General features: G+C 30.4%; 2 protein-coding genes across 2 annotated transcripts; both read left to right on the forward strand.

The window, feature by feature from the left end:
- Nucleotides 1-3,703: 3,703 nt before the first annotated feature.
- On the forward strand, nucleotides 3,704-14,677 carry LOC132944950 (pyruvate dehydrogenase phosphatase regulatory subunit, mitochondrial). Its single transcript, XM_061014522.1, has 15 exons — nucleotides 3,704-3,822; nucleotides 3,927-4,191; nucleotides 4,271-4,483; nucleotides 4,561-4,724; nucleotides 4,994-5,230; nucleotides 5,309-5,419; nucleotides 6,440-6,609; nucleotides 7,245-7,437; nucleotides 7,564-7,722; nucleotides 7,970-8,130; nucleotides 10,171-10,319; nucleotides 10,383-10,680; nucleotides 11,528-11,707; nucleotides 11,788-11,988; nucleotides 12,074-14,677. Exons 2-15 carry the CDS (start codon nucleotides 3,938-3,940, stop codon nucleotides 12,302-12,304), a joined length of 2,721 nt encoding a protein of 906 aa, XP_060870505.1. The 5' UTR covers nucleotides 3,704-3,822; nucleotides 3,927-3,937; the 3' UTR covers nucleotides 12,305-14,677.
- A 2,510-nt stretch (nucleotides 14,678-17,187) lies between these two features.
- On the forward strand, nucleotides 17,188-25,034 carry LOC132945275 (staphylococcal nuclease domain-containing protein 1). Its single transcript, XM_061014973.1, has 15 exons — nucleotides 17,188-17,827; nucleotides 19,283-19,392; nucleotides 20,108-20,283; nucleotides 20,371-20,522; nucleotides 21,154-21,321; nucleotides 21,422-21,565; nucleotides 21,648-21,812; nucleotides 21,884-22,029; nucleotides 22,108-22,317; nucleotides 22,439-22,625; nucleotides 22,685-22,826; nucleotides 22,962-23,263; nucleotides 23,351-23,597; nucleotides 23,679-24,097; nucleotides 24,164-25,034. Exons 1-15 carry the CDS (start codon nucleotides 17,753-17,755, stop codon nucleotides 24,272-24,274), a joined length of 2,754 nt encoding a protein of 917 aa, XP_060870956.1. The 5' UTR covers nucleotides 17,188-17,752; the 3' UTR covers nucleotides 24,275-25,034.
- Nucleotides 25,035-25,373: the final 339 nt, after the last annotated feature.

The following is a 25,373-nucleotide window of genomic DNA, read 5'->3' on the forward strand; positions in this document are numbered from 1 at the left end:
CCTAAATTGACCTATTATCAAATTAAAAAGTAAGAATAAAATGATCTAGTGAATCCGATAGGTTTTTTTTTTAAATTTTAGTGTTAAAGCGGGTTATGAACATTTTAAATGCTCATAAAGTCATAATTAGCTTTTAAAATTAAATATTAAATAAGTGGGTACCACGCTGCTGTACAGTAGTAAGTTGTTGAACATATTATCACTGTGTTATATATTTTGAATTCAACGATAACTCGTTGCCTGCGAAAAACGATTCTGAGTGGAGAGTTGTATCCTTCTATAAATAATCAAATTTGATAGTTAAAATAAAAATCGAAAATATCTAAATAGCGTAATTTTTTTGTGAACTTTTTTTTGATAAAATTTGAAAAACTTGTAGGGAATCTTCTATTGAAATTTCCAATGTAAGCTCAAAGGAGTCAAAATAGTTTGAAAATTTACCATGTATGGAAAAGCCTAATATAAATATCAAATATTTGGTGAAAATTTCAAGTGCATAATATTATTATTTGTTTTTGAATTACAACAAAATATCAAAAAACGATAGATGGAAATTTGTTAATTTACCTGGGAAAATCTAATACTTATTGTAAAAATTTTAAATTTAATCACTCATAAAAAATGAATGTTACTTTCAGGTAAACTTTTTTAGATTCTGAGTGGAGCGATAAATGTATTAATTTTTAATTTTTGTGTCTGTCGTCACGGTTTGGAGCAGTACAACTTCTTCGATTTTCTTCAACAGTATCTTGTTCGATGGGAAAGTGAATCTAGTTGGTCTAGTTCAAATAGTCAATAGTTTTTAAAAGCGCCGGGAAATACAACATACAAATTAAGGAAAACCATAATTTTTACGCAAAATCGATTTTGGTTTTTGGTGTAACTTTAAAACAAATGAACGTATATACATGAAATGTTCACTGGTTGTTTATATTTACATTTTATATACACGATAAAAATTTAAAAATATTTTGATTTGTTTTGAACTGATTAGGAACATTTTCAGTTTCCAATTTTATTAGTATTTTTTTCTATGGATATCAATAAAACTTTATTTGTTGGGTAAAAAAGCTTGACAATTTAAAAAAATTTAAAAGGCTCCTACTATATTGTTACAGTGATATTTGAATAATATTAAAAATCCTTAGTCACAGTTTTTATTTATAAGTATTTAAAGTTCAAATCTGGACAAAATACGGAAAAATCACGAAAATTAGCAAATTATTTTGAGTTGAGAATTTATAAAAATTTTTCTTTTTAAATCTAAGATTTTAAAATGTAATACAAGTTTATTCATAAGTTTGTCTATCTTTATTAAAAAAAAAAAAATGTCTCCAAGCAAATCAAATTAAATTATTATGAGCGTTTGAAGTTCATATTCTTAAAATATTGGATATTCACTCGATTTCTCATGTAGGTACAGTGATTTTGTTATTTTGTTGTTATTCAAAAACGAATAACTGCAGATATATGAGAATTTTACTGAATGTTTGTATTTTCATTTTCTACAAACCATATAATTTTGAAAATATTTTAACTCTTTTTGAGCTGTTTACGGACATTGTCAGTTTTCAATTTTTTTAGTTTATTTTCTATAAATATCAATAAAATTGATAAAAAAAAATTGTATTTGTTGGGTAGAAAAACGTAACAATTTAATGCAAGGCTCCTGGTACATTGTTAAAATAGAAGTTACATAGGCACAATTTTTTTTATAAGCACTTAAAGTTCAAATTTTGACAAAATGTATCACATTTAAAATTTAATAATTATTTTGTAGTTAAAAATTTATAAAATGTTCAACTTTTATAGCTAAGGATTGAATATTTAAAACAAGATTCCCCGTAAATAGGTTATATATAAATTACTTTATTCGCCTTAATATCATCAAATATACTTTGTAATATCATAGGCTGACTGACCGTTTTCACTCAGAATCGTTTTTTTCTTATATAATGATATTATATCTTTGAATTCAAAATTAACACCATCCATTACAGTGACCCATTTATAACCTACTGTACAGCAGAGTGACATCCACTTACCCACTTTTTTTGTTGTTGTTTAAGGTAGAACATTTTTTTAAATTTCTAACCGAAAAATAATTTGCAGTTTTTGGGATTTTGTCAACATTTGAACTTTAAATGCATATAATATGCTTATGTATCATTAATATTTTTGAACTGCTATTAAAGTATCTTATGAGTACCTTTGCATTACGTTATCCAGATTTTTACTGAGTGAAAAAGTTTGATCGACAATAATTTAATACAAATTTACAAAATTCGAAAAAAATTTTCAAAGCTATGAATTACTCAAAAAGAGTCAAAATATTTCGAAAATGTTACCATAGGCACCTATTATGGAAAATGCAAAATAAAAATATTTGGTGAAAATTTCAATTTTCTATGGTTATTTGTTTTTAAATCACACCAAATTCCCATTATTCCTTTGAATATTGACGCTTTCAATAACTACAGGGAGTTTTCAATTTTGAACTCCTGACCTACACAGTGGACCTAAATTTATTGACTTTTCTATAAAAAAAAACGCTTGCCAAGTCAGGGATCGGCATGTAAACTTTCATGATTTTTAGTTTTTAGAAATTTATTAACTGATATCACACCCAAGCGGAATAACAATTTGAATCCAGAAAAATGTCGGCGTGACAGCCCCACAAAAAAATATTTTCATTTTCATTTAGTGAGATAGATCTCCAAAATCGGAGAGTGGATTTCGTTGTTTGAGGTCTTGTTAGATTCACATTGGTTAGGAGAAGTGCAGTGAAGATTTTCAGAACTTTATCTTAAATAGTTAATTCACTACAGTACTTTAAAATAATTAAAACAAATTTTATTAGGCATTTTTTTATGTTTTTCAGCTTTACAGCTTTGTAGTGAACTAACAATTGGAGATAAAATTCTGGAAATCTTCAAAGCACTTTTCCTAGCCAATGTGAATCTAACAAGACCCCAAACAATAAAATCCGTTCTCCAGTTTCGGAAATCTACCTCGCTAAATGAAAATTTAGCGAAAAATAACTCTTTTTTTATCCGTGAAAAATTAAGTAATTTTTTTTTTTAAATTTTAATTCCACATTTAGTAACTGCTTGATAGTACCTTTTTAATGAGTTATCAACCAACTTTCTAGCTATTATAGTTTAGTAGAAGTATAAAAAAAAGATATTTTGGGACTGTTTAAGCCGACGTTTTTATGAATTCAAGTGGTTATACCGCTTGAGTGTGATATCAAATCCCTCTCTTTAATATTGTATATTATTATAGCTAGCTAAATTACCCACCTACTTATCATTACTGAACTACATATTTATTATTTTCCTATTTAACACAAATTCTTGAAGTTTTCAAAATTCAGACATTTTTCATTTCAATTACATTACCAAACTTACTTGATTAAAAATCAAGAAAGTAAAATATGCTGATTTTTCGACGTATTTTTACTACCACAAATGTTGATGACAAAAAAAAACATTTTTGTAAATACAATACATTCGTGAATTCATGATTCATTTGCTACGCTCAGAAATCAGAATCTAATATAATTAATACGAACCTTATTTTTAGGATTTTTTGAAACGACAGTGAACATCGGTGTCGAAGGTAAAAACGTTTATATTCGTTTCGGAAACGATAATTTATCCTTATCAACCGACTGATAATTTAATCACGTTTAGGTTGATAACGACGACATGGAATTTAAAAAGAGCACAATAATTTTTAAGACTATTTTATCGTAATCGTTTTCTTATTACTTCACAGTTCACTGTTGCAATGGTGTCCAACAATTACACTATTCTTCTGGTATGGATCGTGTTCATTCGATTGGTTTTTAATTATCATTTAAAATTATGTGTGTAAACAGTTAACGTTCACAAATGTTATTCAGTGTACATTTTCGTTTTCAGTTGGATTAACGATGGTTTTCATCAGAGCCTATTCAAATCGTAGTTGTAATGCTCTGTCCGTGGCGAGTACGCACTGTCCTCTGTTGAAAGCGTACTTGGATAGTCGTAGAAATCAAAAATGCCTAAAGTATTCAACCAGCACCGGTGCTTTGCCGAAAAACTGCAAAGTCGCGATCTGCGGAGGTGGAGTCATGGGAGCATCTGTCGCCTATCATTTAGCTCAACTAGGATGGGGTCCACAGACCATAGTCATCGAACAAGACAAGTAAACAATATTGTGACTATGCTTTTAGGTACCTATATAATATTATATAACGTATCACTAATATTTGTTTCATTCCCAGGTTAGGTGGCGGAGAGAATTCTTTTTCGTCAGACCTAGTTGGTGTGTTCAAACCCACACTGAGTCAAGTCAGACTCTGTCAATCCAGTGTCAAGCTCTACCAAGAATTAGAATCTCAAGGTCTCCAAACAGGCTGGAAGCAATGCGGTAGCCTTTGTGTTGCCAGAACTAGAGATCGCATGACTGTTTTTAGAAGAATGAAATCCCAATCTGTGTAAGATGATCAATTTTTATTTTCAATTAGTTTCGCTGTTTCATAATTAATTATAATACTATTTTTACACCTACTAGTTCTTGGGGCATTAAATGTGAAATAGTTGATCCTCAAAAAGCGAAAGAACTCTGTCCACTTATTAGAATCGACGACATTAAAGGCGCCTTGTGGATACCTGAGGATGGTGTTGCAGATTCTTACAAGATATGTCTCTCTCTATTAGAAGCTGCAAAACAAAAAGGTGCTTGGAAATTTTCTGATTTTAGATATGCATTATCTAGATTTAACCTATCTTTATCGATCTGTTCTTAGAAACAAAATTTATTTTTTTTTTTGCTGCAAAATTTATAAAATCTTTAAAATAAATAGTAAATTGTTTTGTCAATGTTGAGTATTTTTTAGTTTATAAATTTAACTAAAGTTAATTGTGTTTTTTAAAAAAAAAAAATAACAATTTCTTAAGTATACCCATTGTAAGAAAATTAACAATATTTAATTTATAATTTGTAGGTGTTGTTGTACTTGAAAATTGTAAATTATTGGAAGTAGTCTGTGATAATGGTAAAGTTGTTGCCATTGACACATCAATGGGATCAGTTGATTGTGATTATTATGTAAACTGTGGTGGTTTTTGGGCACGAAAAATTGGACAACGTAGCAATCCTTCAGTCAAAATACCTCTTCACCCAGTTGAACATTATTATCTCCGCACAAATGCAATTTCAAATCTTGACTCTCTAACACCAGGTGAATATAAATAACTTAGCATTTATAAATTAAAGTAACTGACCTCATAACAGTTAAATTATTTATTAATTTGTCTAGTTGTCCGAGATCAAGATGGCTCTATATATTTTAGAGAATTAAATGGATGTATTCTAGCTGGCGGATTTCAACTCGAAGCTAAACCTGCATTTGAAAATGCAAAATGTCCAGGTAATTTGAAATATTGTTCAAATAATTAAAGGAATTTGCTATAATTGATGGTTTTATTAAGGCTGTTGGAGCACACCGTAGTTTTTGTAGTTTTAGACCAATAAGCGGAAGATTAGTTTATGTACTTCCCAATGTCCAATTATTATTTTAAAAATTTGTATGAACTCATAATCTTTTTCTAGGTTATGTATTTTTGATTTTTGTATTCAATAAGGCTAAAAATGTGTTAAAATTTAAAAAAATTATAAAAATATTTTTATTTTATACATTTACATTCAGTTTTAAAACATCAATTATTTTTCTTACATAACCTAGTAAAGGGGATGATGACATCGTACATATTTTTAAAATAATAATCGGACATCAGGAAGTACATAAACTAATATTCCGCTTATAGCTATTTTGTACCGATTTTAACGGTGTTTTTACGATAACACAATAATGACCCAGATAATGGATTACACACACTAAGGTTCATTTACTACTCACACAATGACAAATATTTGCCAATAATATTTTTGCACAATTTCCTAAATTGTACTACTTTAATCATTCTATGCTCCAACAGCCTTAACTAAAATAACTAAAAATTAAAGTAAACCAAAATGTACAAGGACAGATTTTTATTTTTAATTTGTAAAACCTGCTTAACGAATATTGCCGCATATGGTAAATAATTATCCCAGACATATTAATCATTTATTTTAAAGATAATTTCATAAAACATCTTGATATTCTTCTGTTTCAGTAGTTTCAATTAGTACACTTATAAACATAAGTTTTCTGGTTTCTCATTATTAGTGTATGCTGTCAGCTAGAGTATTACAAGTTATGAACATCATACTTTGAACATTATCCACCTTACTCATTACCTATTTTTTGTTCCTACTTTAGTTTACAAAAGCAGTTTTTAAGGAATTGTAATGCAAAGTATTATGTATTAAGTCATTAATTAAATATTAAGTATATTTAATCAATGATTAAGTTATAAATATTCTTTTATATGGTTACTGGTTACAGATAATTCAGCTGGAAGACAGTTGCTGGCAGACTGGGATCACTTCCATGTGTTACTCGAACAACTATTACATAGAGTGCCATCATTAGCAAATGCTTCACTCGACAGCTTAGTAAATATTGCTGAAACATTTACCCCAGACTGTAAATGGATTGTTGGTCAAGCACCTGAAGTAAGTATTAATAGTTCTAAACATTTACTGATAGCAGGTTAAAGTAGTTATAACTTATAATAGAAAATAACTAATAATGATCAATTTTCATATGACTCATCACAAATCTCAAACAAAATTATTATATTACATTAATTGTTTTTTTATTTAAAAAAAACCTAAGGCAAACAATAACATTGTGAGTCATACAATTTGGTCAACAGATTTTCCACAATAATTTATGATATTTTATTTTTCCAACATTAATTGACCATTAAATTCAAAACATTGATATCCTATAACTAAAATATTATTAAAAATGTATATGATTCAGTATCTATTGCATAAAAAAATTAATTAATGTAATTGCGGGTCTTCTAAAAAAAATATATTAATCTTAAATCACTAATTACTATTTTCAAACAGTTTTACCTATACGGCTATACTGCCTGCTTATAATTGTATATACATTGCTCTCATAGTAAGTAAATAATAAAAACAACACAATAATGTAAACAATTGAAAACATTTTGTGAAATCAGTTATTAAATTCAAACTGATGTTGAAAATATTGACCTTTGTTGTGCAAACATAATTTTAATTATAAAAACAATATTTAAAATGTATAACTAATGGCTATACAATTTAAATTATAGATTGCAAACTATTATGTTGCTGCTGGTATGAAGACTGTTGGTATATCAGCTGCAGGTGGTGTAGGCCAAGGAGTTGCTCAAACCATCGTTAATGGCTATTCGCAATATGATTTGTACGAATTAGAAATGAGCCGTTTCTTAGGATTACATAATAACAGAAGGTTCCTTAGAGACAGAGTAAGAGAAGTACCTGGTATGTTTTTTTTTCTTAGAAGCAAACATTTTAATTAATCCTAAAAATATTGAGCTTTTTAATATTATGTAACTTGTTCAATCACAAAAACACGATTAATTTATACATAGACAATTTAATTTCCAGGCAGACACTATAGCCTACAGTATCCAAACAATGAGTTTATAACTGGACGTAATCTAAGAATGTCTCCAATATATCCAAAGTTGAAAGAAGCCGGTGCTGTGTTTGAACAAGTCATGGGATATGAGAGGCCCACTTGGTTTGAACCGGATCTGTTAAAAGGTATGAACATACAGTAGAATGTAGATATGAAATACCTTTTTTTGTTTCGATTGGATGCTAGTAAATTTTTATAATATACTGGTAAAGCACACAAAACCCAAAAAATGAGCATCTAAGAAATATAAAGGTAAAATCTATCTATTACTGTATGTTTAATATATGTTCATTAAATAAAATGTATTGATAATTCAATAACTGTTCGACATACTATTATATTCTATATACTAATGTTTTAAAAACTTTTTAGTACATTTACATAGTTACACCAATACGAGAAAGTTTATTACGGCTAAAACTAATACGTTTGGAAAACCTGATTGGTTTGACATTGTTGAGGCTGAATATGAAGCTTGTAGAGAAAATGTTAGTCTTTTGGATTATTCTTCTTTCACCAAATTGGATATACAAGTAAATAATATATACATTTTAATTTTTACAGTTAATTAAATATATTAATATAAAATATAAATACTAAATAGTAAATAATATTATGCATAGAAATTTTTTTGAAAACTCAAGTTTAAATTTGATGAAAAAAATTCAGAATTTGAGGCATACTATAAGGTTCTTAATTTCCATATTATTTTCTTGTCATGTTTTATTTACATTATTTTTAAATTTAAATTTAACACATTTCATGTCATGTTCTCGCATAATGAGAAATTAAATGCATTGACATTGATATTTTAAAATAAATTCCACTTGAGAACTATAGAATATTGTAGTTAATACTCATTAATAGAATTATCTAAATATAAATTCTAAAATTGAGTATCTAATATTTTCTGTTATATCAAGGTGAATGGTAACTCTTGGTATAACCCTTTAACCTCAACATTTTTACAATATTGCACCTATATATAATTAATAAAACATTCAAATGCTTTTAAATGTATTTTTCATTTAAGAAGTAGTTCTATTATTCTATAATTTTTAGTTATCTATTGAAAACTATTTTTATAAAACACATATTGAAGTTGATTAAATTTTTTCGCATGCATATGAAGTTTAATTATGTAAAACAATACTAAATAGTATCTAAAACGTTGTCTTTGATTATTTAACCTGTAATAAATCATTTAGGTTAGTTTGTATCTCACGGTTAATATAATTCTATAAATAATATATTAAAAACTCACAGTTCACAATATTTTTATTTTATTTTTTCAAACATATGTCTTTTAATAACTTTTGGTCTATGGATTTTAAAAAACATACAAATTGTCTGGCATGAGTGGTGTATATTGTTAGGATATTATGTTTTCTAAACAAAACACAACACTACAACAACTGAGTGTGTAGAACGATTATCCAAAAATCAATCAGCATAATATATTTTTGTGATAAAGTTTATAAAATGTATTTGTTTTTATATCCACCGACATGGTCAAAATATCGACACTCAGAAATATTACTGAACATCATATTTTTTTTCTAACGATATCAAAATCCGAATATGTATAATCGCTAATGCTTTTTTCGTTCTTCAATTCCAACTTATCGATGCGGCTAGCCGGACTTCCGATGTCTCGCAACCACACTGTCATCTCGGCGACTTTGTCTGACGGTCCTTGTATTGTGCCAATCACTGTGCCTTCTGGCGTGTTTCGACACCAACCCCTTAAGCCTAATTGTTTACCATGTTCCTGGGTGCATTTTCGAAAGAAAACTTTCTGCACACGTCCGTACACCTCGAAGTCGACGGTTTTAAGACTAGTCGACATGCTTTTCAATGAGCTGAAAATATGAATTTAATCTACTGTAACAGTATTAGTTTGAGGTTTGAAAGTCTTAGTATACTTTGGTGGGTTTCAGCCGCGTTCTTTGGTTTCTGCAACTCGGTCTACCGTCTCTGTCCACTGATAAATAATAATTGATAATAATATTATTATTTTAATCCAATCACTATCAATATTCAACCGCTCTAAAAGTTTATAATCGTACTGTAACCACGGTAACTAAGTATATGGATATTAGAATATCGTATCATACAGCTGGTTTCGAATTTAAATATTTCCGCGGGAAAATTAATTAATAAAGTAATAACTAATATTCTTCCGTAAAAGGTAGTTTCTAATATAGGCATATAGCTATTTCAATTTGACGCACTTCTTGCACTAAGTGCAAAACCTTATTCGAACTGACCAATATTCAGTGAACTGGTGCAGTAATTTGTATTCGATTTAATTGCACTGACAACATTCGTGTGCACTTTCTGCACCTCCTATTTTGTGAATGCTCATACTATTATGAACTATTCTCCATTACGTGGTCAAATTTAGTTTTATATTAAATTTAATAAAAACTGATACAGAACTAGTGCAAGTTTCATGGAGTTGTTGAATATACTGGGTGCACTTGTGAATTGTCAATTAGAAAACGCTATTAGTTTCGTTAAAGTGTAACATTAGATAGAATTAATTTTTGATTAGCACATTTTATTTTTAGTCCAAAGGCCGAGAAGTGGTTGACTTGTTACAATACCTTTGTTCAAATGACGTTGACGTTCCAATTGGCAGTATTATTCACACAGGCATGCAAAACGTTCGTGGTGGTTACGAAAACGACTGTAGTCTCATCAGACTGTCGGAAAATCAGTAAGTCTTTTAACACTTTGTTTTGTCTATATTTGGTTTAATAGTGACTTTGTTCTGTATTAGTTACATGATGATTGCACCGACGATCCAACAGACGCGTTGCAAGATTTGGATCCAACGTCATTTGCCAAGCGATAATTCTGTTTCCTTGACCGACGTTACTTCCATGTTCACTGCCATTTGTCTCATGGGTCCTTTTACAAGACACCTATTGTCTGAAATGACAGAAACTGATTTAAGTCCTAAATCGTTTCCATTTTTCACCTACAAAGAACTAGACGTAGGCCTAGCCAACGGCATTAGGGCTTTAAATCTCACTCACACTGGAGAGCTTGGCTATGTTCTGTACATACCAAATGAGGTACCTATAATGTTATCATGGTTATTCAAACCTATCATATTTATATTGTATTTAGTACAATCTCAGCATAACGTATTGTGTTGTCTTTATTTTTCACACATTTTCATTAAATCAAAACCATTATTAATTAATAATAACAGCTTTTTTTTAATATTCTAACTATTGAAAAAAAATCCATGTAAGGCACTACATTAACACTTGCTAAGTAAGCGTTGTAAATTGTAATAATTTATGCTCACCTAAATTGTACATTTTGGCTTTAAAATGAGTTATACAAATATTGGTTTTGTTAAATGATAAGTAAAAATAACAAATTATATACTGACATCTTCTTGCAATGTTACATAATAAGTAATGATAATTTAAATAATTATAGCTAATAATTTGTAATAGATATCAAATATTAAAATAATTGAACAACATTTATTTTCATCTAACGTTATTAAATACTACCTTATTCCAATAAATTGAAAAAATAATTATTATTTATTAAAACTTTCAACTACTTTACTTATTGATAAAAACTTCAAATTACTAAAAAAATAATGTTATTCTATTTTGAAAGTATAATAAACAAAATAACATTATAACAGATAATGAACATTCAGTTATGAATAAAATCAGAAATAAAATTATTAATTAATATTAAAACAATTTTTGTTAGATACCACTGACTGAAAAATGCTATATTTTCATAATATTTTTTTAGTGGAGTAATAATAGTTCTAAGTGGTTGGTGTTTTAGTTATACATTATATTAGAAAAATATTAAAATTTCATACCTTTTACTCTTATTGAATAAATTATTGAATTTCGCACAGATTATTTATGATGAACATTTTTATAGTTTGCTTTACATGTTTACAACTCATTAATTGAAGCTGGGAAAAAGTATAATTTGAAACATGCTGGCTGTTACGCAATGAAAGCGTTGAGAGTGGAAAAATTCTATGCATTTTGGGGCCAAGATTTGGATACATCGACTACGCCATTAGAATGTGGTCGATCGTGGAGAGTGAAGTTTGATGTGAGCCTTATGATATATTAATGATGATTATTAATTTATTATATATGTATGTGTATTATACATTTTTTTGTCATATTCAGAAAGGAATAAATTTCATTGGACGAGATGCTCTGTTACGTCAACAGGAAGAGGGGATAAAACGAATATATGTTCAATTACTGTTGAATGATCATGATCCAGACACTGAATTGTGGTCTTGGGGTGGTGAGCCGATATTTAGGGACAAGAAATATGTTGGTGCAACAACAACGACTAGTTATGGGTTCACATTTAAAAAACAAGTAATTTCCATGAATAGTATAATATAGTTTATTGTTTTGCTGGTTATGTTTAATATGAAAATTACTAATTAAAAATATTTGTTAGGTATGTTTAGGATTCGTTCAAAACTTAGATAAAAACGGCAATGCTCTACCTTTGACAAACGAGTATGTAATGTCTGGAGAATATGAAGTAGAAATAGCGGGCACACGATACCCAGCAAAAGTAAATATTAACAGTCCAAATTTGCCAACAAAATATCCAGACAAGGAACGCGAATCGTATCTTGCCACCAGGGATAAAATGGTATCTGAACCATTGTTGAGAAACAATTGACAAGTTTATGCAACAAATTAAATTCATCCATCCCCGAGTTTTCCTAAATATTTAAACAAGTTTGAGTTTCCTATTTTTACTTATCTCACCAATTATCTAGATCTTATATTGTTTTGATTTTATTATCAAAAAAAAGATAAAAAAAAAACGAAAGTATTACAGGCGTACTTGTAGCATCAATCGATGTAAGTGGTATAAATTATTCGAATAACCCAATGAGTAGATATTTTTTGATTCCCAGCTATTGTAATAGAGCTTGCGTTGGTAGTGTCACATGTAGATGATGTAGTAAAAAGCGTACAAAAATTTAATTTATTATAGATTTGTATTGTAAATCTTAAAAATTAATGAAAAAATTACACATGTAGTTTATATTCAATGAGATTCCCACAGGTTATTTATTTATCAATTATCAAGATTCTGTACAACATTTATTATTATAATATTATTATAACTGTAAATGCAAACTCTAGTCTTTATGTAATTCGTTGTCAACTTGTTTATATTACTATTATAGATGTTTACAAAATATTTTTAAATTGTAACAGTGAATATGAATCATTATGTTTCTTGTAAATTCTATAAACTGTTCAATTAGTGAATTTGGACTTAATGGTAATTATGTATAACAATAAACAGTATACATGATATTATATAAACATCTATATTTATTAATTATTTACATCACGTTACTTAACAAAAATGTTATAATTATATAACAATTTTTTAGTGTCATCATAGATAATGTTTGTAAAATGAACAGATTTAAATTGATGTATTTTTTTTTTATCTGACAACAATGGGTATCAAAGTGCATGTCCAACATAGGTATACCATATTAGTTTGAAAAATCAACAGTACATTAGTTATTCTATTTATTAGACTTGTATTATAGTATACACAGGAAACTTTACGACATGATTATTGACTGTTCTATACCCACCCTTGCAAACATATTAAAATATGCATTACCAGTCTAATACTTTAATGGGAATACTATTTAGTTTTTAATTAGTTTTAAATTAATTACACTTGAATAAGTTATATAAATATTATTGAAAAAAAATTTGACAGTTCTATTTCTAGTACAGTAATATTATGTTAATGAAATTATTATAATAAGCATTGATTAAATATACAATAGTATATTTAATCAATGCAATAAGTAAGCAATTGTTTTGTTTCATTCTATAAAAAAGTACAAATAAGAAATTTAATATCATCATTAAACAAATCCGGTCTGTTTAGTGTAAAATAATATCATTATCAGCGATTCTCTGCATTTTCTCACGTCAATCAGTAAAGTTTTAGATTCTGAGCAAAGCAATGAATTTATTTATTTGACAAAACACTTATTTTGTGTGTATATGTACATTATTTATAGTAGAACATTTTTCCTAAGTATTTGCTTTATTCTAAAATTCCAAATCTTTTCATGTAGGGAAGTGAATCTATTAGGAACTTTTAGGAGGTCAACTTAAAGATACTTTCCTGACATTTGTTAACTAGGTAACTGGTTTTGTGAAACATCGCTATCCTGTTATCCAAGTCCACCAAAATTCGCCACATTCCTTTTATCTCACTGTCTTTTATTTTTTTTTTTTACATGAGTTCTATGTTGTATAGTGTTATAATATGTATACAATTTAAAATTGTTATATGTTGATATAAATGTTAGAAAATTAAGTTTTGTTACAATGATAAATAGAATTTATACAAACATGAAATGTTTTTTGGTAAAAATGATTCGTTGGTACCTAATTAATAATTATCTGTAGGAATAAATTTGATTTTGATAGTTTTTAAAATTCCGGTGAATTTATATTCCTTTATGGCTTTACTTTTAGTGGCACATGTTTTTAGTTGATGAAGCGGAGTTGCTAACTCCTGTTGTTTTTTGTTCTGCCGTTTTACTAGTCCCCAAAGACATTCTATGTTTTGAGTGCTCCACTCATAGGTGGAGATTCGATTGAATTTTAGAGGGGCTTAAATATTTCTTTACGAAATCAGAATTTGGAGCTTTGAAAAATGTCCAATAATTTTAGGGGAGGATATGTCTCCTACCCACAAGCACCCCTCAATCAACGCCTATGGCTACTTTGAGGACATATACAAAGTTTATGCACTCAAATGTTTAAAACCCATTTTTTCATGTCCACAAGAGTTGTATGCCCGCCAATAATATAAATAAATGTTAATAATAATTATGTATTACCTATGTGGCTATATGTACTTCCAGTAATTTTTTTTATTTAAGGTATTAGTTACTATTATATTTTAACAAATATATATTTTAATGCCGGGTACAGATATTTTTATTTTCCCACTAGCTACTAGGTATATACAATTAATGGTTACTTATTAATAAATATTTATAATTCATACATTTTATTCGAAGTGGAAAATATTGATTATAGCGTGCTACGTATGTTTTTTTAATATTAAACATTGTAGTATAAAACCATTTAAAACTATTGCAAATTGAAATTGAAATATAAGTAGGTATGTACGTACGACGTATACGGTATACCTTAAAAATAATTAAATTTTTTTTTAACCGATATTTTGCGTAACGCTTTGCTTATCGCCATAGAAACGAATCAAATATAATAATTACCTAATTTCCACTATGTATATAACAATTAATATGGTTACTTATTAACACATATTAATTATGATTCATATCAAGTAGCGTGCTATATGTTTCAATGTTTGTCAATTTTTTTTTACAACATAATATTATATAAATTCTAATAGTAAGTACACGAAAATGCAAATTTTTCTTCCAAATATATGGAATATAAGTATAATAATTTTACATTTTTACCACCGCAGCTGTTATTCTAACGGATACGGAAGTCTAACCTTCATTCAAATATTGGCGTAATCGGTCATTTTAAATGTTGGCGAAAAGCCCGTTATCAATACGGTGTGTTATAAAAGCCACACTAGTCGATTTACCCCGATCTAATTAGTAGCGATAAAAAAAATGGTAAGGTTAGAATAAAATCAAGAAAAGACGAAAGGGATCAACTCAAAATCATTTTGCGATCGACCTGTTGGCTCACCCCGGGTGTGAAATACACAATGCAGGGCGTAACAACCAACAGGAAGGCCTGGAAAAAAAAACTGTGCTACTTAAACGTATGACAAAAATTGTAAAAACGATATGGTTAATAAATAATTTAAGAAATATACTCATATCATAAAATTCCCAAAAATAATATTTTGAAAGAAATTATTACGTTTTAAATTAATTTACTCGAAAAAATATTGATATTATAAAAAATTCTAAAACATAAGCTACTTGACTTAAATAAATATTTTTACCATCAAAATTGTTCTTACAATTAGATTTACATATTGGCTATTTTGAATTTTTCCAAAAGAATTTAATTCAATTTAATTTTTTATATTATATACGTGTAACGCAAGTGACTATATAATAAATATTATATAAAAAGTTATTTCATCTGTCAGGTCTTTCTGTTACACCCTGATAGTCTGATAGAGGTATAAAAGGGATCTTAGTGTAAGTGGCTTAACCGACACTGGTCAACACCTCAGACTGCGCTTTTCACGAGGACGCAGCTACGTAATACGTACCTATATACGTATATAATATGTCCGCGTTCTGAAATTAACGTTTTTACCCGACCGTACAAAATGTCCGCGTTATACATTATCAATTATACAATTGATCGTACAAAGTGACTGTTTACCACTAAGAACAGCAAGCATAAGGATCGAAAGACTTGTGGAATAAAGAAAAAGACCCCTAAGAATGCAATATAATAAAGGCATATAGCGGTACAAAGATGTTAAGTCCTATATGTATATATAGTAGTACATTATATTATTAAATAATAATATAATATCCGTTTTATAGTCGCCGATTATTATATTATTGTAAAAAAGTGAATTACTAATTTCAAAATGTTAAGGTTGCATATTAATGAAAAAAATTACTAATATTAAATTGGAAGTCAACTAGTAAATGAAAACAATTATTATTAACACGTTTAATATTTTCGCCTGCGAAAAATGCCTAAACGGTGTTTATAATCGATTAATTATATGATTTTATTGCATGATATGATAATCAACGATGAAATGAAACGCCTGGGAAATATTGACGGATGCGACCCTGCCCTTGGACGGAATCCGAGAGCGCGGAAAAGCTGTAAGCGGTGAACACGGCGGCCACGGTTCGAATTAAATAATATTATATTATTATGTGGAGCGATGCAAAAAGCGCGGCAAAATGTAATTCGAAATTGCCGGTGATATTCCGTGGCGCGCACGTTGCCGCAACTGCGCGTGACGGATTGCCATCGTAACTATACGACTCGTAAGGCGGTAAACCAAACGTATTATATTGTAATATTGTATGCCCCATTATAACTTCCACGTTTCGTCCACGAGACGACTGCACATAACCTAACAAACGCCGACGGACGGGAATTCCCTTTGGCCCTGTCCCGGTGGCCACGTCCAAAAGTGGCGCGGTGGACAGCCAAAAAAAAAATGGGTACCCCACAATATGATCACTAAGGTACCAGGCACGGCCTGCCCAGGTGGCCATCAACCACATGGATGGCCGCGTAGACGTCTGGGGGGGACGCACGCGCGCCGGCCACGCGAGACGACGTCAGGACGTACGCGGTAAAGACTGTTACCGCGGTCGAAACGAGCTTACGGTCATCGCGGTGCCGTGCGCCAAAGTAAACGGGGAAAATACTGTATAAAATATCGTGGGCCGCGGCCCCCTTGGCCCCGTCATCACTGTTCGCGCCGCGCTCCGACCGCGGTTGCGTGCGCGAGCGAGTGTGAGCCGGCCTGCCTGCCATAGTACCGTCGCCCGCCCGCCCGCTCCCGCCTTCAATGGTTAAACGTGTGCGCCGCTGCTGATCTGGCCCGTTTCGCGTGTTTTCTTTTCTTTTTACCGTTTTCGTTCTTTTACTCTCACCCCGCCAGCACGTCCGGACGTATTGTTTTCCGCACACGTCGAACACCGCGGTATCGTATTATCGCTACTGATCGCCGTGCACGGTCTATTAATATCGCCCGTTTGATATAAATCGATTATCGTGTCCATCCCGCCGCTGTCGTCGACCGTACGAGTGTACGACAACGCCGACAACTCTCCTTCTGCTGCTGTCAGACCGTCATATTATTATATATTATTATAATCTCCTAGTCGCCATGTCCACCGCCGTCGTCAACAACGTGCTTGCGAGCTGTCGGCGCTGCTAAAACCCGCTCACACTACATCCGATCGCTCGCTCTACGGTAACACCGTATCGCCGCCGCCGCCGCCGTCGTTGTCGAATCACGTGACAGCGCACACAGCCGTGACGCACCGCAATCCTGGCCGCTGCCGTTTTGCGAACCATCTTCATTTAACAATATTACCGTACGAGTTTCGCAGCCATCAGCCCAACCACGATGACGAACCAGCCACCCGGTGTCGTGTCCCCCGCAAAGGAGCCCGTTAGGGTCTTCGAGGGAGTCGTCAAACAGGTACGTCGTCCCTAGGTCTATACTCGGCCACGCGCGCCACGTTTTCCTCTCCTATCACTGTGGCCACCGTGGCCACTGCAATATTCATGACTTATACTCGTCCACAGCCGTTGGCCACTAGCCTGGCCAAGGCGGTATTTCGTGTGTGTAGCCGCGACCTTTCAGCGATGAAAACTTGACTAGACGTCTTGGTGTCATACTTACCCGTGTCGCGGACCGTTCTCCATTATCGAACATCCAACCAAATCGTCTGCGACTTGAGTTCTGATGTCTGGGTTAGGTAGCCGATATTTGAGATAATCCGATGTGCCTTATTGGGTACTCTGTTTTATTTAACCTAAATTATTCCCAATTACTGGGGGTTTTCGTCTACGGGTTATTTTATTACAGTACTGAGTATGCAAAGGGTACTTACTACAAACATTATTAAGTTTTATTTCAATGGGTGATAGAATGGGTAAGTAGAATTGGTGGATAGCTAGATTATATTGACAATATTAAACAATAATGAATGCAATACATATTATATTGATATTAATAGCATTATTCTGTTCAATTGATATGAGGCACACAATTATATAAAGGATGTTTGTTTCCTTGGGGTTTTCATTATTTCATTAAAAACGTGTGTAACAGGTATGCTATAAAATACACTATAATATACATACCAACAATTGTTTTAATCCAATGGGTATAAATGTAAATTGTATTTAACCTATTGGTAGATGGGAAATAGGTATATTTATTTCCATTATTGTGAAAGGCCCAACCAATATGTTGATAAACATTGCCCTACTTTCTCAAGTATAGTTTTGTTTCAAAGATAGATACCTACATTATTTTATTAGTATTAAAAAAAAATACTGAAGTTCACATGGTTATTAAATGTATCAACTGATATTTTAAATTATTTTTTATTTTAATTTAACATAATTGGCTAGGTGGATGAGTAGGTATTCCTCTAAACTAATATTAATTTAAGTGTTTTGAAATAATTTCTCATGATTTCAATGTTTTTGTGAGTACTTACCTATCTCCGTTCTATATTTATTTGTATAAAGCTTTGTTTACCAACCAAAGTATTAACAACACTTTAATGTATGGAAATATTTTCAAACTACCTTATTCTAATTCTTTTTGAATTCTACATAGGTTGGTATGATAGTTTATAAAATACATTTTATGTCTATATACTCTTCAAATAGTCTATATCCCAGTGTATTTATCCAGCAATAGAACACACTAAGACCCAAAAAAAATATTGGCATGTTCTCTTGTTGGCCTGAGTCTAGGTAATATGCTAATTTAATGGCATAGATAAATACTATGAATCAGAGTATATACCTAGGGAAATTCCAAAAGTATTTTTAATTTTTACTAGGTACTAATTATTTTCTGTAAATCTGCTATAATATAATTATATCCATTTATAATTTATTATTTAAATCTATGCAGGTGAATTCTGGTGATTCTATCACTATCCGCGAGGAAGTGTACAATGGTTATCCAAAAGAAAAACAAATTACACTGAACAACATCATTGCTCCCAAATTGGGCCGTCGTGCGTGAGTATTTGGATTATAGTTATATTTTATATTTAATCAAACATTTAATTTATTTGTTCTATAATATATTGCCTTTTGCCTTTGGCCAAACTCGTTTGGTTTTTTTAAAGTAATACTTATTAACTAAATTTAGTATTTTGCATGTTTTTCTACAAGCTGAATTATTTTGTATATTTGAATTTATATTTAAAATTTTGCCAAAAACAATATTATGCATTTTTATAACCAACCAAACGTATGGATATTTTTTAGACACTTAATGGTTTTTGTAAATCAATTATAAAAATGTTATAAATATCTCATGAATACTCATGAATGGACATATTTTTATGATCATCTCCAATTTTAATTTATATAATATGATTTTCTGTAATCAATTATTTAAATATTTTTATAGGAAAATCCTGAAACTTCCTGATATTATTGTCGTTGAACTTTTAAAAAACCTAAAAATAACCTATTCAATATTAATTTTAATATATTATTTTTTGTCAATATGTATTGTTCCGTATAACTTAATAAAAGGTTTAAAATTGATATGATAGCAAAAAAAAAAAAAATGGAGTGATAAAATTATTAGGTTTTTAAAAATGTGTGATGTAGGTACTTAGTGTGTTATTATTAATTTTAAAGTGTTATCAATACATAAATATTGTGTCAATAAACAAAGGTTTAAACGTGCGGTTAATATTATATTTTGTTTTATTATTTTTAGAGCAAATAATGATCCAACTTCCAAAGGTACTGATGATGAGCCGTTTTCATGGGAAGCTCGTGAATTCCTTCGTAAAAAGCTTGTTGGAAAGAAGGTATTTTTCAAAACTGCTGGTCAAGTATCTGGTGGTGGAAAGACGACTCGATACTATGGTGACATCTTTTACCCAACATTGGGTGAGAACATTTACTTTTCAATGTTGAATTATATTAATGTATATATACTTATATTTAATAGTTAAACAAAATATTTTATGCTTTTAGACAACAATATTGTTAACGAGCTTGTTGAAAATGGTCTAGTAACTGTTAAAACTGTGAAGTCAAATAACCCAACTCCTGATGTTCAAGCCCTAGTTGATCTTCAGAACAAAGCTAAAGCTGCAAAGGCTGGAAAATGGGATCCTAATGCAAAGGTATTATATCAATTTATATCTTTAAATTGCTGTACAAGTAAACAAATAATTTGTTTATTAATTTTGTTCTTGTAGATTGACTATTTTATACTTAATCTTCATAAATGTAATCTCTAAATATGACTAACATTTTTATTTTTGTCCTGCCTGCCCTGCAAAACATTTCTAATTTTTGAATATGGCCCTAAATGGTTTTTTTTTAAGTGAAAGTAAACTGGAAGCTTTTGTACTTGTGGCAATAGAATAAATTATTCTATTAGCAATAGATAATGATTAAAATTACTCAAGTCTTAATAGACATATTACTGGAAAAGCTCTCTTATTAAATTTTTAAATTTTAACTAATTTAAATTAATCACTTTTATTGTGTTAATGGGTATTTAGGACAAATGTATAACATAATAGTGCATATCTTCCTAAATATTAATAATACATGTTGGCTACAATTCAATATTTGGTGAATTAATTAGTGGGCCGGTACTTTTGTATTTAAATCTACTCGACCTGCTCCTATTCCTTTATATTATAATTTGACACATATGTGTAACAAAATATAATATAATAATTTATTATAGTACTGCTAAAATAAGACATGTATTTTCATATTATTAAAATATTTTCTCTGATCTAGAACACCGCAAAAAAAAATAATTCAATTGATGATGTTGAAGCATTTTTGAAGAAAAATTCTAAAAAACGTATGAAAGCTGTTGTTGAATCTGTTATTGACGGGTCCACCATCAAGCTGTTGTTGTTGCCTGAAGGAAACATGATCACTCTTTACCTTTCGGGAATCAAGGTAAGATATACTTTTTTTTCAAAACAATGTTATTGTGTTGTGTGTATATAATCATTTCTCTAAATTGGTTATTTACTTATATATAATAAACTCTGTATAGTGTCCGCCAGAAAGTGTAGAATTCGGAGATGAAGCAAAATTCTTTGTTGAAGTTCGTTTACTGCAAAAGGACGTCGAGGTTACTTTGGAAGGAGTGCTTTCTAATAATAAAACTCCATCTTTCTTTGGAACTATCCATCATCCGGTACATTTTAAATTAATTTTTGTTATGTTATTTGTAATAAAATTTATATTTTATAAAATCATACTTTTTTCATTTTTTAAAGGCTGGTGAAATTGCTGTTGAATTGGTTAAACAAGGTTTCGCTACTTGCCAAAATCGTAGTATGAAATACTTAGAAGGAAGTGCTGATAAACTGAGGGCAGCTGAGAGACAAGCCAAGGAAAAGAAATTGAGGAAATGGCAATCGTATACACACACAGGGCCAGAGGTATTAATAATTAGCTAAAGAGTTGGTGTTTAAGAATTATTGTTAAGTTTAAAATGTTTCTGTTGGCTTAGATTGCAGAAAAAGAAATTGTTGGAACGGTTATTGAAATTGTAAGAGAAGAAGCTTTGTTACTTAAGACTTCCCACAACGAAAAACCCAAAAAAATATTCTTATCTAACATCAAACCAGCCAGGCTAGGAGTTGAAGTACCAAGAGGGTATTTATTATTTCCACATCTCATAATTCTCTACATACATACCACAAATTTAAACAATTTTTAATTTGTTGTCTTTAGTGAACCATTTGGTGATGATCAACCACCTGCTCCACGAGCCCCAAGGACTTTGGCTAAACATTTTTACGAGATCCCTTGGGCCTATGAAGCACGTGAGTTCTTGAGAACACGTTGCATTGGAAAGAAAGTAAATGCTTCTGTAGATTACATACAACCTAAATCAGATAAATTTGAAGAGAAAATCTGCGCCACTGTTACAATTAATGGAATGTAAGGTTTTGTTTATTTTGTTTATCACTAGTTAAAATATTTTGGTTAAGAAATAATACTTAATGGATAATTTTAATTTATAGCATATTTATTATATAATATGTTTTTTTGTATTGCTCAGAAACCTTGCTGAAGAATTAGTAAAAGAAGGTTTGGCAACTGTTATGAACAATCCACGAGATGATCAAATGTCCCAGTGCTTTGATGACTTAAAGAAGGCAGAAGAAATTGCCAAACAATCTCACAAAGGACTTTACTCAAAATCGGCTCCCCCTAAACAACGTATCACCGATTGTTCTAGTGCTGCGGTAAATAAAATTAATTTTGTTTGAGAAGAAATAAATGTAATAATTATTTATATATTTAGGAGTCAGCTCGTGCCAAGGCTCTTTTGCCTAGTCTCCAGCGTTTTCCAAGGTTTGAAGCTTTGGTTGAGTATGTTGCCAGTGGTTCTAGAATGCGTCTCTACGTTCGAAGAGAGTATTCACTTATTACCTTCCTTTTGGCTGGTTAGTTTTATTTTATTTAAATTTGATTGAATCAATATTGTCTATAATGCATGTTGATTTGTTCCACATATTTATTTTAATTAACGCTAATATCAAGTTCCATTTATTTTATTCAATTAAAACTTAAATTTTTAGGTATTACATGCCCGAGTGGTGAACGACCAAACCAAGGTGAAGCACCCTCAGCAGCTGAAGCATACCATCAAGAAGCATTAGCGTTTACGAAGGAAAAGATAATGCACCGTGAAGTAGAAATTACTGTAGAATCCTGTAATAAGGGTGGAAGCATGATTGGTTGGCTGTTCGTGGGAAATCTTAATCTTTCTTTGGCGCTTGTAAAAGAAGGACTGGCCAAAGTACACAGGTCAGCTGAGCGTTCAGAATACTTCAAGCAATTGCAACAAGCTGAAAAAGAAGCAAAGGACAAGAAAATTAACGTAAACATAACATATACAATACTTAACGAGTTAAATATTGCATTCTTTAACACTAATTAATATTGTTCTATATGGTTTTGTATTTAGCTATGGAAGAATTATGTTGAAGAACCTGAAGAGGCCAACAATAACACCAGCAAACCTGTTCATGAAGAAGTGGTAAAGGAACGAAAAACCAACTATGTTGAAGTTCTTGTATCTGAGGTCAGTCCTGAGTTGCATGTCTATGTACAACCTGTATCTGAAGGACCTAAATTAGAGAGTCTAACTGACAACTTGAGGAAACACTTTGATTCTAATCCTCCTATTGCTGGTTCTTACAGTCCAAAACGAGGTAAGTTTTTATTTATATATACATATCTGTAAATTTTATATAATGGCTAAATAATATTCATGTTATTTAATAACATTTTAGGAGAAACGTGTGCAGCTAAGTTTAAGGAAGATCAACAATGGTACCGCGCCAAAGTAGAAAAGGTTGCTGGCCCGAGTATACATGTTCTGTATATTGATTATGGTAACAGGGACATAGTGACTGCTGAGGAGTGTGCTAATTTGCCACCGACTTTCAAAAATGACCGACCATATGCCAAAGAATATGGATTTGCACTTGTGAAGCTACCTAAGTTGCCTGAATATCAAGAAGATTCCATTGCTGTTGTACGTGATGAGTTCATTAACAAGACAATCAACATCAATGAAGAGTACACTTACGACAATCTTACTCACATTACCGTGAAAGATGCCGACAAAAAAGAGGATCTCGTCAAGAAATTGGTCGAAGAAGGATTCTTGTTGGTTGAAAGACGTCGTGAAAGATATTTGCAAAAATTGGTAATAAAAATAATATTTGTTGATCAATTTTCTTTGTATTAAATCATTTCATGTTTTTTTATCTAGTTGACAGAGTACATCGAGGCTCAAGAAAAGGCTAAGAAGGATCGATTACATATGTGGGAATATGGTGACATCACAGAAGATGACGCTAAAGAATTTGGTTATGCTAAATAAATGGTCTTTCTTTATCTCCAGAAGACTCAATATCCACTGGTCAGGCCTTTTACAACTGTACAAAAAGGTGTTTTACAAATTTATTAGTCAGCCATATTAATATCTAATTTTACATTCATTAATCTAAACGTTTGATAGATAATAATTATTTATAAATTGATTATATTTTATTATGAATAATATTTTATTTTATTCATCTCGTTTTTTGGTTGTTAACAAATTAAAGATTTTAAAATTTACGTACCATTTATTACTTGTAAAATTGTACTGAGACAATTGTTTCTATCTATATAAAAAAAAAAAAAAAAAATGTATCAATTTATTGTAATAGTTCAAATATTTTCAGTTTCACAAATTGTAACCATTTTTATGTCACAATTTCGGTTTTAAGTATTACATAATAAGTGTATAATTTGAAATAAAAAATTGTATCAGACATGTGGGATAAGATTGTCAAGAATTAAAAAAAAAAACTTAAGTATAGTTTTATTTGTTAACTAAATTGATTTGTTTAATTATAGGATTTTGGGAATTACTAAAATACATTGTACATATAAAATTTTAAATTGGCGTGATTATATGGACGTTATGAACTCTTTGAAGAGTTAACTTGTATTTTAAAAATAATGTAAAAATGTTTTATTATTACTTAAAGCTTTGCTGATACTTAATCTAAACCTTAAATATTTTGTAAAACACTATTATGTCTGATGTGTAGTGTAAAGACTGTTCAGATGGATTATATTATCGATTTACATTATTTTTGCGTTTTCATTCATAATTCCGTGTGTGAATCACTGTCGTTTTCCTTTAAAATAAAATGTGGTGTCGATCTTATTATTATTAATTATTGTGTGATGTACTCGCTGTACAGATAAGTCTGATTACAAGTTGCGACTGGTATTTCATTTTAATTATTGAATATTCAATAATCATCTGCTAAATGGTTATTGGTGGACGTAACCTTATTGCGTGCTATAAAATTAATTGACCTATTTGTACGACCTGTCTACTTCTATTTTTTACGAGTGTACGTCGTACATCAATGGAAACTGTCTTATCTAATCGTCGACTGTAATTTCGTAATTTTAGGCGTCTA

The sequence above is a fragment of the Metopolophium dirhodum genome, chromosome 5 (assembly GCF_019925205.1).
Source record: "Metopolophium dirhodum isolate CAU chromosome 5, ASM1992520v1, whole genome shotgun sequence".
NCBI classification, from domain to species: Eukaryota; Metazoa; Arthropoda; class Insecta; order Hemiptera; family Aphididae; genus Metopolophium; species Metopolophium dirhodum.